The 12,000-nt window shown below is 43.0% G+C and overlaps 1 protein-coding gene across 6 annotated transcripts in view; it reads left to right on the top strand.

Moving 5' to 3' along the window:
* CDK5RAP2 (CDK5 regulatory subunit associated protein 2) overlaps window positions 1-12,000 on the top strand; it is a 135,805-nt gene that overhangs the window by 31,207 nt on the left and 92,598 nt on the right. For all 6 annotated transcript variants that reach the window (XM_083597132.1, XM_083597129.1, XM_083597131.1 and 3 more), the window contains exons 11-13: window positions 444-527; window positions 4,377-4,595; window positions 11,027-11,197. In XM_083597132.1, the coding sequence (XP_083453258.1) occupies window positions 444-527; window positions 4,377-4,595; window positions 11,027-11,197 (474 nt within the window). The remainder of the gene's footprint in view (window positions 1-443; window positions 528-4,376; window positions 4,596-11,026; window positions 11,198-12,000) is intronic.

Raw genomic sequence — 12,000 nt, 5'->3', positions numbered from 1 at the left:
TTGTTGGTTATAGGCCAGGGATGGGAAACCTTGGCCTGGAGGTTAAATGAGGCCCTCCAAGCCTTTCTTTCTGACTCTCAGGAATCTCCCAGACATTGTCCCTTACTATCTCTGCTTTGCACCTCGGGTATATTTGCTGGGCTGGAATGTGTCCTTAAGCTCTGATCATGCCTTTTGCTTGCATGGATGGATAACAGAGTGGTGTGCAAGTGTGTATGGGGAGGGCAGAGCAAAGGTTGGTACCAGCCCAGCCTCTGGAAGTGGGTGGGAGAGACTCCTCATTGCCCCGTCCTCTCTCTCTGCAGAAAAAAGAACATTCCTGGGAAATGCTGACATTCTTTTTTCATATGGTTGTGGTGGTGCTTTTGTTTTTGCCGTCTCTTGGCTCTTGTGTGTCTTTCACATCCATGAGATTTCACCCCTTTCTGTGTTCTTTCGTTCAGAATGAAAAACTTTGCTCTGAAATTGAAGATTTAAACACATCATTGGCTGAAGCCACCCAGAAAATTCAGATGCGGAAATTCAAGGTGAGACAATAAGGATTATTATGGTTACTTCTGTTCCTCCACCCTGTATTTCCAGGCAGAATCAGAGAATAGAATCAGAGAAGGGACCCAAGAGTCCTCTGGTCCAACCCCGTGCAATGCAGAAATCTCAGTTAAAGCATCCATTACATATGGCTATCCAACCTCTGTTAAAAAACTTCCAAGGAAGGGGAGTCCACCACCTCTTGCAGGAGTCTGTTCCACTGCCAAACAGTTCTTACTGTCAGAAAGTTTTTTCGAATGTTTAGTCAGAATCTCCTTTCTTGTAACTTGAAGCCATTGCCTTGAGTCCTACCCTGCAGAGCAGGAAAAAACAAACTTGCTCCCTTTTCCATGTGACAGCCCTTAAGATATTTGAAGATGGCTATCATATCTCTGGTCCAGGGGGTCATGAAGAGTCGGACATGACTAAATGAGTGAACAACAACAACAAAAATCATATCTCCTCCTAGTCTCCTCTTTTCTAGGCTAAACATACCCAGCTCTTTCAAGCACTCCTTATAAGACTTAGTTTCCATACCTTTGATCATCTTGGTTGCCCTCCTCTGCACATGTTCCAACTTGTCAACATCCTTCTTAAATTGTGGTGCCTAGAATAGGACACAGTGTTCGAGTTGTGGTCTGACCAAGGCAGAATAGAGTGATACTATTACTTCCCTTGATCTGGACATTATACTTCTGTGGATGCAGCCTAGAATAGCATTAGCTTTTTTTGCTGCTGCATCACACTGTTGACTCATGTAAGCTTGTGTTTCACCAAGACTCCCAGATCCTTTTCACATGTACTGTTGGTAAGTCAGGTGTCCCACATCCTATATTGGTGCGTCTGGTTCTTCCTGCCTAAGTGTAGAAACTTACATTTGTCTTTATTGAGATTCATTTTTCTAGCTTGCACCCAGTTCTCCAATCTGTTACAGTCATTCTGAATTATGATTCTGATTTCTGTGGCATTAGCTACCCCTTCCAGTTTAGTGTCATCTGCAAATTTGATGAGCATCCCCTCAATTCCTTCATCCAACTCATTTATAAAGATGTTAAACAACAATGGGCCCAGGACAGAACCCTGCGGAACCTCTGTCACTCTTTTCCAGGATGACGAACTATTAATGAGTACTCTGGGTTCAGTCAACCAGCTACAAATATACCTAACAGTTACCTCGTCCAACCCACATTTTACCAGCTCCCTCATGAGAATATCATGGGGAACTTTGTCAAAAGCCTTACTGAAATCAAGATACACTGTATCCACAGCATTTCCCTGATCCACCAAGTTTGTTATTCTATCAAAATAATAACTTATTTCTGAGAAACCCATGCAATCACAGCATCCTTTCTAAATGCTCACAGACAAACTGTTGAATTATCTGTTCTAGGACTTTCCCTGGTATTGATGTCAAGCTCACTGGTTAGCCATTGTCTGTGTTTCCTTTCCCCTCTTTTTGAAGATGCTGACTATTAAAAATCTAGTAAACTCTATCCACCATCCTTATATTCAAGGCCACAATATGGTACATCTAGAGATTGTATGTAACGTGAAGGAGATTATGCGTTGAAATATTTTAGTTGATATTTTAGAATGTAAAATGCTATTTTATTTATTGATTGGTTTTACCTTGTGGGCTTATAGCCGAATAAAGTATTATCTATCTATCTTTTTGAAGATGGGAACAATATTTGCCCACATCCAGTCTTTAGGGACCTGACCTATTCTGCAAGAATTCTCAGAGATAATAGGCAAAGGATCTGAAATTACACCTGCAAGCTCCTTTAGTTCCCTTGGATGCAGCTCATCAGGCCCTGGAGATTTGAATTCATTTAAAGTAGCTAGGTGTTCCCTTACTACCTCTTTTCCTATTTTGCGTTCCCTCCTTTCGTCATCTATTCTGTTATCACCAGGTTGCGCATCACTTTCCTTTTGAGTGAAGACAGAGGCAAAGTAGGTGTTGAATAGTTCTGCCTTCTCTCTTTCACTCAATAGCATTTCTCCATCTTCCCTATGCAGAGGACCTACCACTTGCTTGTTCTTCCTCTTACTTCGGACATAGCCGATGAAACCTTTTTTTATTATTTCTAACCTCTCTTGCAACCCTGAGCTCATTTTGAGCTGTAGCCAGCCTGATGTTACCCCTGCAACTGTTGGCTACTCCTGTATACTCTTTCTTTGTTATTTACCCTTTCTTCTATTTCTTATACATCCCCTTCTTAACTCTCAGCTCATCTGTAAGCCCCTTATGCAGTCACACTGGTTTCCTTAGATGCCTCCCACTTTTCTTTCTTGCATTTGGGCCTTCAGTATTTCTCCTTTAAGAAACTCCCACCCTTCTCTTTGAGTATTTCTAACCATGGGATCACACTCAGTAGCTCCTTCAGCTTTTTGAAACTGGCCTTCTTAAAGTCCAGAGTGTGTATCCGACTACGCTGCTGAAACCCAGGAGAACATGATCACTTCCTCCCAAGTTTCTGAGCACTTCCACTTCATCAATCAGTTACTCCCTATTGGTGAGGACCAGGTCCAAAATAGATGATTCCTTTGCTAGTTCTTCCACTTTCTGGGAAATGGAATGGTTAGTGAGGCTGTGGAGGCATTTGTCACACCTTACAGACTTGGCAGAGTTTGAGTCCCAACAGATATCAGGGAAGTTGAAGTCCCCCATGAAATCTATTTATTGCTGATGGGCTTTTATTTTTTGCTGATGGGCTATTTATTGCTGATGGGCCTTTGGAATTGGTAAGATTAGTTAATAGATCTGTTAAGTCACTGTTGCTAGAAGCTCTGACTGGTTTTTTGCCTATCCCTCACTGCGGGCTAATGTGCTTTCTTTTGACAGACCAGGGCAGAATCATTTCCTGGATTACCCCAGCAGGGACCCAGTTGGGTCCCTTGGCAGTGGATCTTGGTAACCCCCCTAGGTAGACATCTAACTGTGCTTTTGTGGATTGTAAGAATAATGTTTTTAGGAAGAATCCATGGCTTGTATATTACTCTGTGGTAGCCAATCTGTGTGGGGTGTACCACTTCAGAATGCAGATGAGGGGTGGTGGGCTCGTATGATAGAATGCCCACCCATAAAAATATTCCCTGCATGCAGAAAGCTAGCACATTTGAGGAAAGGCAGCCCTGGAATTCTCCACCCTTGACATATATAGGGCTGTATGCAACTCAGTTATACTCAAAGTATGTCCATTTGAATTAGTGAACCTATTGTTAGTGATGTCATTCATTTGGTCTACTCTGAGTACAAGTAGCATTGAATACCACTCAGTTTTCTATGTGCAGCATTTTTTTATTTATGGAGCAGTGTTCAGCTATGTGAACCCTGTCTGAAGTAGTACAGCCTCAACACGTCAACCAGTTTGGTGTGACTGTGCTGAGTGGCTTAAGAGTGTGCCATCCACAGTTTCCTACATAGAACTAAAGAAGCTGGAAGAGAGTAGGCTTTGTTAATTCTAAACAGATCATCTTCTCCTTTTCCTTAGCCTAATAGCTCACAGTTGTGAGGCTAGACATAAACAGAAAGCCCACCTGCAAGTTTTTGTTGTATAGTAGAAACTTGTCTGATGCTAAAATTACTTGTCCTAGGCGAGCAGCTAATAATAAGCCTGCCTTTAGAAGTCTTAATATGTTCCTGAATGTCTGTTCTACAAGCTTCATTTGGAGAATATTTGTGGCTAGGCTCTTTCGCAAAACAGTTTGGGCAACTGGGCTTGTCTTGCATTTGTGACATGAAAACTATGTTGATGTAGAGCTGTGAAAGGCATGAAAATAAAAGAGAAAGTTGTCCTCTATATTGCATGACTTGTGCTAACTGAAGTCACTGCTTTTTTTTCTAGGGTGTTGAAGATCCTCAGACTCTCTTGATGGAAAAAGAAAGTCTCCTGGCGGATTTGCGTTCTGAAAACCTGACCAAAGATCTAGAGAACCATAATCTTCAAAGGAAAGTTAAGAAGACCGAACAAGAGTTGCATGATTTGAATCTTGAGAAAGAGACATTGGTAAAGGAACTAGAAGAGGCTCAGCTACAGAAAAGTAGAAGTGACAAAGCCATTAATGTTAGTATTCAATTTTCCCTGTGTTTAAGAAATGCAGTTAAAAATAGTTTGCATAATTTGTAACTTCCTAAACATGAATATGAGTTGAGAGCAGGGAGAACTCACTGGAACTCAGTTCTGACACCTCTCAGGTGGGCGCCATTGCCATTCTAAGAGAACAAGGGAGGTATTCATGGTGAGTTCCGGCACCTCTTTTTCTCGAAAAAGGCTACTGCCACCTCTACTTTGGAGATAAAAGGTAGTCCTCTTGCAACCCCTCCCAGACTTCTGCTTACTCATTGTACCCACACAAATAGAACCTGTTACAAAAGGTTGAAGTTTGTGCTGCTTCTGTTCTGGCTGCTTCAATCCATTCTACTCCCTGCCTCCTACACATGGGTCTAACAATTACTTTAATGTGAGTGGAAGTGAACTTTCCTTACCTTCTCAGTTATTTTTCATCCAGCCCTGTTTCCTTCCTGAATCAGAATTGGTCTAGAGGAGAAAAGTTTGAATAACTGAGCCTTGAGAGGTGATGTGCGAGGGGATTCAAGTACTCTCACTTGTTTTCTTGTTAAAACGAACACACCGTATAAGTGACCTGGTCCAAAAGTGGCTAATTTATGTGGTGTCAGATCTGGTTTAGCCCCTCATTCCCCTCAAGGCCACTTGTAATATTACTTAAAGCCAGCAGAGGGGTCTCTCTGTCCACAGATCCAAGGCATCTCCCTCTCTCTGCCGTAATCCACTTATATATGATAACTGAATTACGGATGCAGTCTCTTGTCTGCTGGTTCTCTGATTCTCCACTCCACTATGGGGTGAACCTCTGAGACACCACTGAGACAGCCTCTATCATTAAGACCAGGAGTTGGCAACAATGGAACACTTATAATAGTCTGAAGATAATTTTCAGTGTCTGCATTTACCATAGTCTGCATATCTGTTTTGCCATCATAGCAGGCACCAAACTATAGTGGTTTGAATGTGTTATTCTTTATTCAAAAAATGGTTCTCTTAAATGTGAAAAAACTTTGAGCTACCCTTTGAAAATCATTATGGTTTTGGTGTGTGGAAAAAAGATAGTAAGAATATGAACATAGGGCTTCCAACTCTGCCTTTTTTTGGGGGGGGAGGAATAGACTATTGCAGCTGGTATTGGCCTGTGTACTGACATGACATCTAGTTAGTGTGCTAATTTTTGCTTCAGTTCCTCACCAGTGCTGGCATGTTCACTGCTGCCTTAGGAGCATAGGTAGTTGCCTTGTACTGAATCATACCACTGGCCCATCTAACTCAGTACTGTATGCACTGACTGGCAGCTGCTCTCCAGGATTTTAGGCTGAATTTGTTATTGTGTGTAAGGGCTGGGTGCAGATTTGCCCAGCAGAATTATTTGTACCTACCTTGGCTTGAGCTAAAGTTCCTAGGATTTTTCAAAACTTGTATTCAACTGATGTACATTTGTGGTGTGGACATGCTGGCTGTATTTGCATGTCACAGTAGACCATGGTTTAGTACAGGGGTGGGTGACCTTCAGCTCAAGGGCCACATTCTCTCAAAGGCATCCTTTGGCGCGGTGCATGCCAGTGCTAGGCATGGCTAGATGCAAAAGTGGGCAGATCAACAGATGTGACTCTTTACCTTTGTACGGGAGGTTACATTCCAGGCATGCACAAGCCAGAGATTTATACACACCTCGATCTATCCACCTACACCTCTATCCATCCAAGTAAGCAAGGTGCGTTGTCACATTTCAAGGACATATTTTGGCCAGGCAAAAGCACTTGAGGAGGGCTTACACCTGAGATCTTATAGAACTGCTGCCTGTCAGAGTAGACTATACAGGACTGGAGCAATGGTGTGATCCAGGGGTCAGCAAACTTTTTCAGCAGGGGGCCAGTCCACTGTCCCTCAGACCTTGTGGGGGGCTGGGCTGGACTATATTTGGGGGGGGGGGGAATTGAACGAATTCCTATGCCCCACAAATAAGCCAGAGATGCATTTTAAATAAAAGCACACATTCTACTCATGTAAAAACACCAGGCAGGCCCCACAAATAACCCAGAGATGCATTTTAAATAAAAGGACACATTCTGCTCGTGTAAAAACATGCTGATTCTTGGACCGTCCACAGGCCGAATTTAGAAGGCGATTGCGCCGGATCCAGCCCCCAGGCCTTAGTTTCCCTACCTATGGTCTGGTCTATATAAAGCAATTTCATGTGACTGTCCCTTCTGCTTTTCCCAAGGATGACAAAAAGCCTGGAATGAGAGGATTAAGGAGTTATCTCTCAGGATTTCCACAAGACTGAATTCATCATTGTGCCACTTTATGACCTCTTAGCTCTTCCCACAGATGTTTGCTCAGAGGACCAAAGTCCTTGCTAAATGATCTGCAGCATCCTCAAAAATTGAAGCCTGATCATCTTTTAATGCGGCCTGCTGTATCAAACACCAGAGCCACTGCTGTGAGTTGAATGCATTTCATCGGAAGCCTGGATGTGAAAATGTTTGCCCATTGAACAGGCAGGCAGGAGTAAAGAGCACACGGCAATATTTTCCTTATTTGACAATTTGGAACCCATTTGAGGGCTGTGATGCAAAATCTCTGTGAACGAGCTCAGCCGCCCCTGTTCTATTAACGTTAGGCAAAATGGTTGCTGTGCTGTGTTGCCAGCCCATAAAACTTTAACAAAATGAACCATGCCAGGTTTTTTTTTTGCTCCTTTACATCAAATTCTGAATATAGAAGGGAAATCTGAGCTGCTGGCTGGGAAATTAAATGATCTCTAAAATAGAATCATTGTAGAATCAGTGGTCCTTACACATAGTTGGGTAGAAAAGACACACTGTTGCATATCCATGGGGAATCAGTGGGGAGCCGGCTGTGCAATTGCCTGCTCCCATCCTTCTTATAGGCCCAAGCCAGCTGCTTCTCCTCCTCCTTGTGCCACATGCACTTCAAGGGGGCAGGTGAGCAAGGAGTGATAGTGAGGGGGAGGGGGGAGGGCTCCAGGGCAGAGGCAGTTTTAGGGTAGTGCAACTAGTGTGGTTGCACTGGGCGCCATGCTGTAGGAGATGTCAAAACAATGCTATAGAGCAGAGCATGAGAGGTGGGGACTGCGCCAAATTTTAGCTTGCACAGGGCACCACTGAAATTTGAGAGCCCAAAGCCTGCCACTGCCAGGGGTTGACAGTGGGCGCTCTGTTGAGGTAAGGACCTTGACCGGTGGTGACTCCTGAAGCTTTGATACAAGGCAGGAGTGAGGAACCTCAGGAACCAGGGTCAAATATGGCCCTCCAGGCCCTTGAATACTGATAGTGCCTTTTGCTTGTCTAGATGGGGGATAGACAGGGGTGTATGGATTGAAAATGGTGTATAAAAGCACAAAATGTACATTTTTTTGTTCCACCCACATTTGCCTCTGGCTCCACCTACCTCTGCCATGTGATCCCTGGAAGGTCGCCCGAAAAAAACTTTGGCCCTTGAGCTAAAATATGCTTATCAGCCCATGGTGTAAGGGAAGCAAAGCAGCCTGTAGCAAGTCTCAGGGACTAAAAATGGAGGCTGCAGCAGTCCATGGAAGACCACAGGCCAAAGAAGCAAAGGATAAAGCCAAGGGGAATGAAGCTGAAATGTGTTAGTTATGAGCCTAATCTGTTACGATTTTAGAGCTTTTAAATTTATGCTGTGTGAGTGTGTGTGTGTGTTCTTTGGGGGAAGTCTTGTGCTTGACTCTGATTCAGAGTCTTGACAGTGGCTGGATTTTGGAGTCATGACACTAATAGGCTACACAGTGAGCTTTGTGGTGGGTTTTAACCTGATTTTTTCCTTTCCAAACCCAACAATATATAATTGCTATGTCACAGTAATTTCCATTTTCTCTCCTTGGGCCGGGTTTGAAGGCGGATTAATCTTATCTGTAGGAACTAGAATGATCCTGAGCATATGGCTACTTACGCACCAAAAAACTTGTTTCTGACATCCAGTAAAGTACAAAAATATTTTCAGTATAAAGGCCAGTTAATTAGCTCTACCCAGTTGTATTCTGTGTACTTGACTCAGTGCTGAGAGTCTACTATGCTGTATCTGTGGAGTGGATTGCAGATTTTAGTGTGCTTTTTGCTTTTTGTTTTACTCTGAAGCAGTTAACATTTTGGGGCTTTGGGTGGATTTCACAGATGTTAGGAAATCGCCAGAGACGATGGAAGAAAATGGAGCCTTGCGGATGACACAAAGCTCCTCTGACAAAGTATTAAAAGAATTTAGCAGGAAACACAAGTGGACCTTTGGGGTACACGCAGCAGAGCTTTAGTCTTTCTTTAAGCAAATCCCCAAATTCAGGAATTCTTCCAAGCCATTGAGTCTGCAACACATTTTCCAGCAGCTGATTAATAATGTGCATCTACCAAATAACAGCTGGTTTAATAAGGTGCATTTACCAGTAACTGTCCGTCATCTTTGATCAAATGGTTGGGAATGGACAATAAGTCATTGTGTTGGATCTATTATGTGATGGTTGTCCCACCACCCCTGTCCTCAATCTTAAACTGAAAGGGTTGGGAGCTTAATATTTTAATTATTCATTCTTTTCCACCTTTTTTCTATTTGACCAATGGGGAGGACACTTCTCTGACCTTCAGTCTGAATTCTTTTAAGAATGGCTTTCCCATTCATTTTCTAAATTCAGTCATTATTCATCACAGAGCACTCCCTGGAAAAATGAGTTGTGGTGGTCAGGAGGTATTTGGCAGAAAGCATCTCTCATGGAGAATTGGCTCATTCTGTTTGTTGGGACATAGAGACCACTCACTTTCTTTGTAAGTTTGGGTCGTTCCATTGGAACCTGGTCCCTGAAAAGAAAATACATTTCAGTTAAGATAACATAGTGTTTCATTAGTAGAAGGGACTCCAAAATCACTCAACTTGTTTAACCAAAAAACCCGGGCTGTATAATTGGGATCAGTTAGTTTTCTTTATTTAGAAAGCTGCATTATGCCAAGTCAGATTGTTGGTCCATCTAGTTCAGAATTCTCTACACTCACTGGCAACTGATCTCCAGGATTTCAGGCAGGAAGTCTCTCCCACTGTTCCTGGAGATGCTGGGTACTGAACCTGGTGCGTTCTGCTTGCAAAGCAGATTGTCTACACTGAACTATCAGCACTTTCCCTTTGTTCCATGTATATCCCACTTTTTCTTCTATGAAAGATCTTGAGGCATATTCGTGTTCCTGTGTGGTCTTGTGTTCAGATAAAACTATAACACCAGAATTCATTAAAAATGCCCGCCATGGTGAATGCCTCCAATGGCATGAAGCCAAGCGCCTGGGCAATCTTCTTGATAGATAAGGGTTGTACGTGAACAGTGTAATGGCTACTAATTGTCATGGCTAAATATGATCTCATGTCAGTTGCTGTGGATCACAAGCAGTGGAATGATGCTCATTGAAGGTTTGTCAGTTAGGACTGAATGATGCACTGCCCAACCAATCACCCTCTGCCTTCAGCCATTCCTCCTTATTACAACTGGTCCAGGAACTGCAGTGACTGTCAGCTTCTTGCTTTTCAGTGTTGCCCTTTGTAAATATCATTTGGGGGTGGGAACAAACCCAGAATTAATTAACTGCATTTATTATTAGCTTTAACTTCACAAGTCAGTTGATCCATCTTCATCTACTGTTGACCTCCCTGCCTTTTGCCCTATTAGTCCCAATGAACATCAGTCTCCATTTGTGCTGCTCTTGCATTCATGTCCTGCTATTTGGTTGCTTACTGAGAACAATTCTGGAGCATACAGGTGTTTGGTTCTGATTCTTATGTTTTTCTGCAGTGGAAAATAATAGGTGTGAATTCAGATTGGGGAAATAGTTTATTTTTAAAAATTATAAATTATGTTTAATGCTTCTTGTTTTGATGTCTTCTAAAATACAAGGGGCTAATTTCTACTCAGAGTAGACCCAATAAAATAAATGGACCTAGGTTAGTAACGAGCATTAATTTCAGTGGGTCCACTGTGAGTAGAACTAACATTGTTTAAAAGCTTCAGAGTAAGTGTGGTGTATTGGTTACAATATCAGTCTAGGACCTGGGAGACCAGGATTCAAATCTCCACTTATTCTTGAAGCTCACTGGGTGACCCTGGGCTAGTCAGTCTCTGGAAGCCAAGCGTACCTTACAGCATTTTTGTGAAGATAATATGCGAGGGGGAGAACCATGCACACCACACCTTGAGCTTGGAGCAAAAGTAGAGTATAAATGGGATAAATGAATGAAAAAAAATCTTTAGAATGTCTAGGAATGTAAAACAGTAAAAAGTTAACCCTAACTTGAGCTGTTACTTAAAAGGATTTATTTCATCTTTGTTTCACCTCACAGGTTTTTCCCCCCTTTCCTTTTCTTTACTTGATTCACTTATGTCTTCTCTCCCCCATGTTCTCTTTCTTGGTTAGGACCTTAGAAACCAGCTAGAGAAATTTCACGATGAAATGGCTGACAAAGAAAAGGCCCTTGAGCTTCATTACAGTGTTCTTTTGAGTGAAGGCAATCAGAAATTGCAGAGCCAGGAATTAGTCATCACACACCTCACAGCCAGCATTGCTCAGAAGGATGAGTTACTCCAGGTAGGAATATTGGAGCAAAACTGAAGTGCAGGATTTTATACAAGGGTGTTTAAAATGTTTACATTTGCTCCCTGTTCTTTTTACCATATATGCTGTTTTAGTTCACTACTTTTGATGAGAGTTGTGGCATGTTTCACAAAGTCTCATGTTGCAATAGTGGAGAATGGGTTGTTCTCGAGATGCTGTTAGACCTCAGCTCCTATCAGCCCCAGCCAGTATGGCCAGTTGTCAAGAGATTATGGGTGTTGTAGTCAAGCGGCATCTGGAGAGTCACAATGGGTTTCTTTCGGATGGGGACAAAATACAGGAGAGGTGCTGGTGCTCACAGTCACATTTTCATGTGCTCTGAGGTGGCTTAAGAAAATTCCCATAAATCTGCTATCTTCTCTGCTAAACTTCTGTACTTCTGTTTTCACAGTTGGATGGAGTACTGCAATTGTCTGGTCCTTCCAACCACTACGCAAACTATATTTGTGTAATTGCATTAAAGGTGCTTAAAATGTGTTGGAAAGGAAGGGTCATAGTGACCCTGACAAGACAGAAGTACTGTTTTTGGGGGACAGGGGGCGGGCTGGTGTGGAGGACTCCCTGGTCCTGAATAGGGTAACTGTGCCCCTGAAGGATCAGGTGCGCAGCCTGGGAGTCATTTTGGACTCACAGCTGTCCATGGAGGCGCAGGTCAATTCTGTGTCCAGGGCAGCTGTCTACCAACTCCACCTGGTATGCAGGCTGAGACCCTACCTGCCCGCGGACTGTCTCGCCAGAGTGGTGCATGCTCTGGTTATCTCCCGCTTGGACTACTG

Source organism: Podarcis filfolensis (genome assembly GCF_964270895.1).
Source record: "Podarcis filfolensis genome assembly, chromosome: Z".
NCBI classification, from domain to species: Eukaryota; Metazoa; Chordata; class Lepidosauria; order Squamata; family Lacertidae; genus Podarcis; species Podarcis filfolensis.
This window is presented reverse-complemented; position numbering and strand designations above follow the sequence as displayed.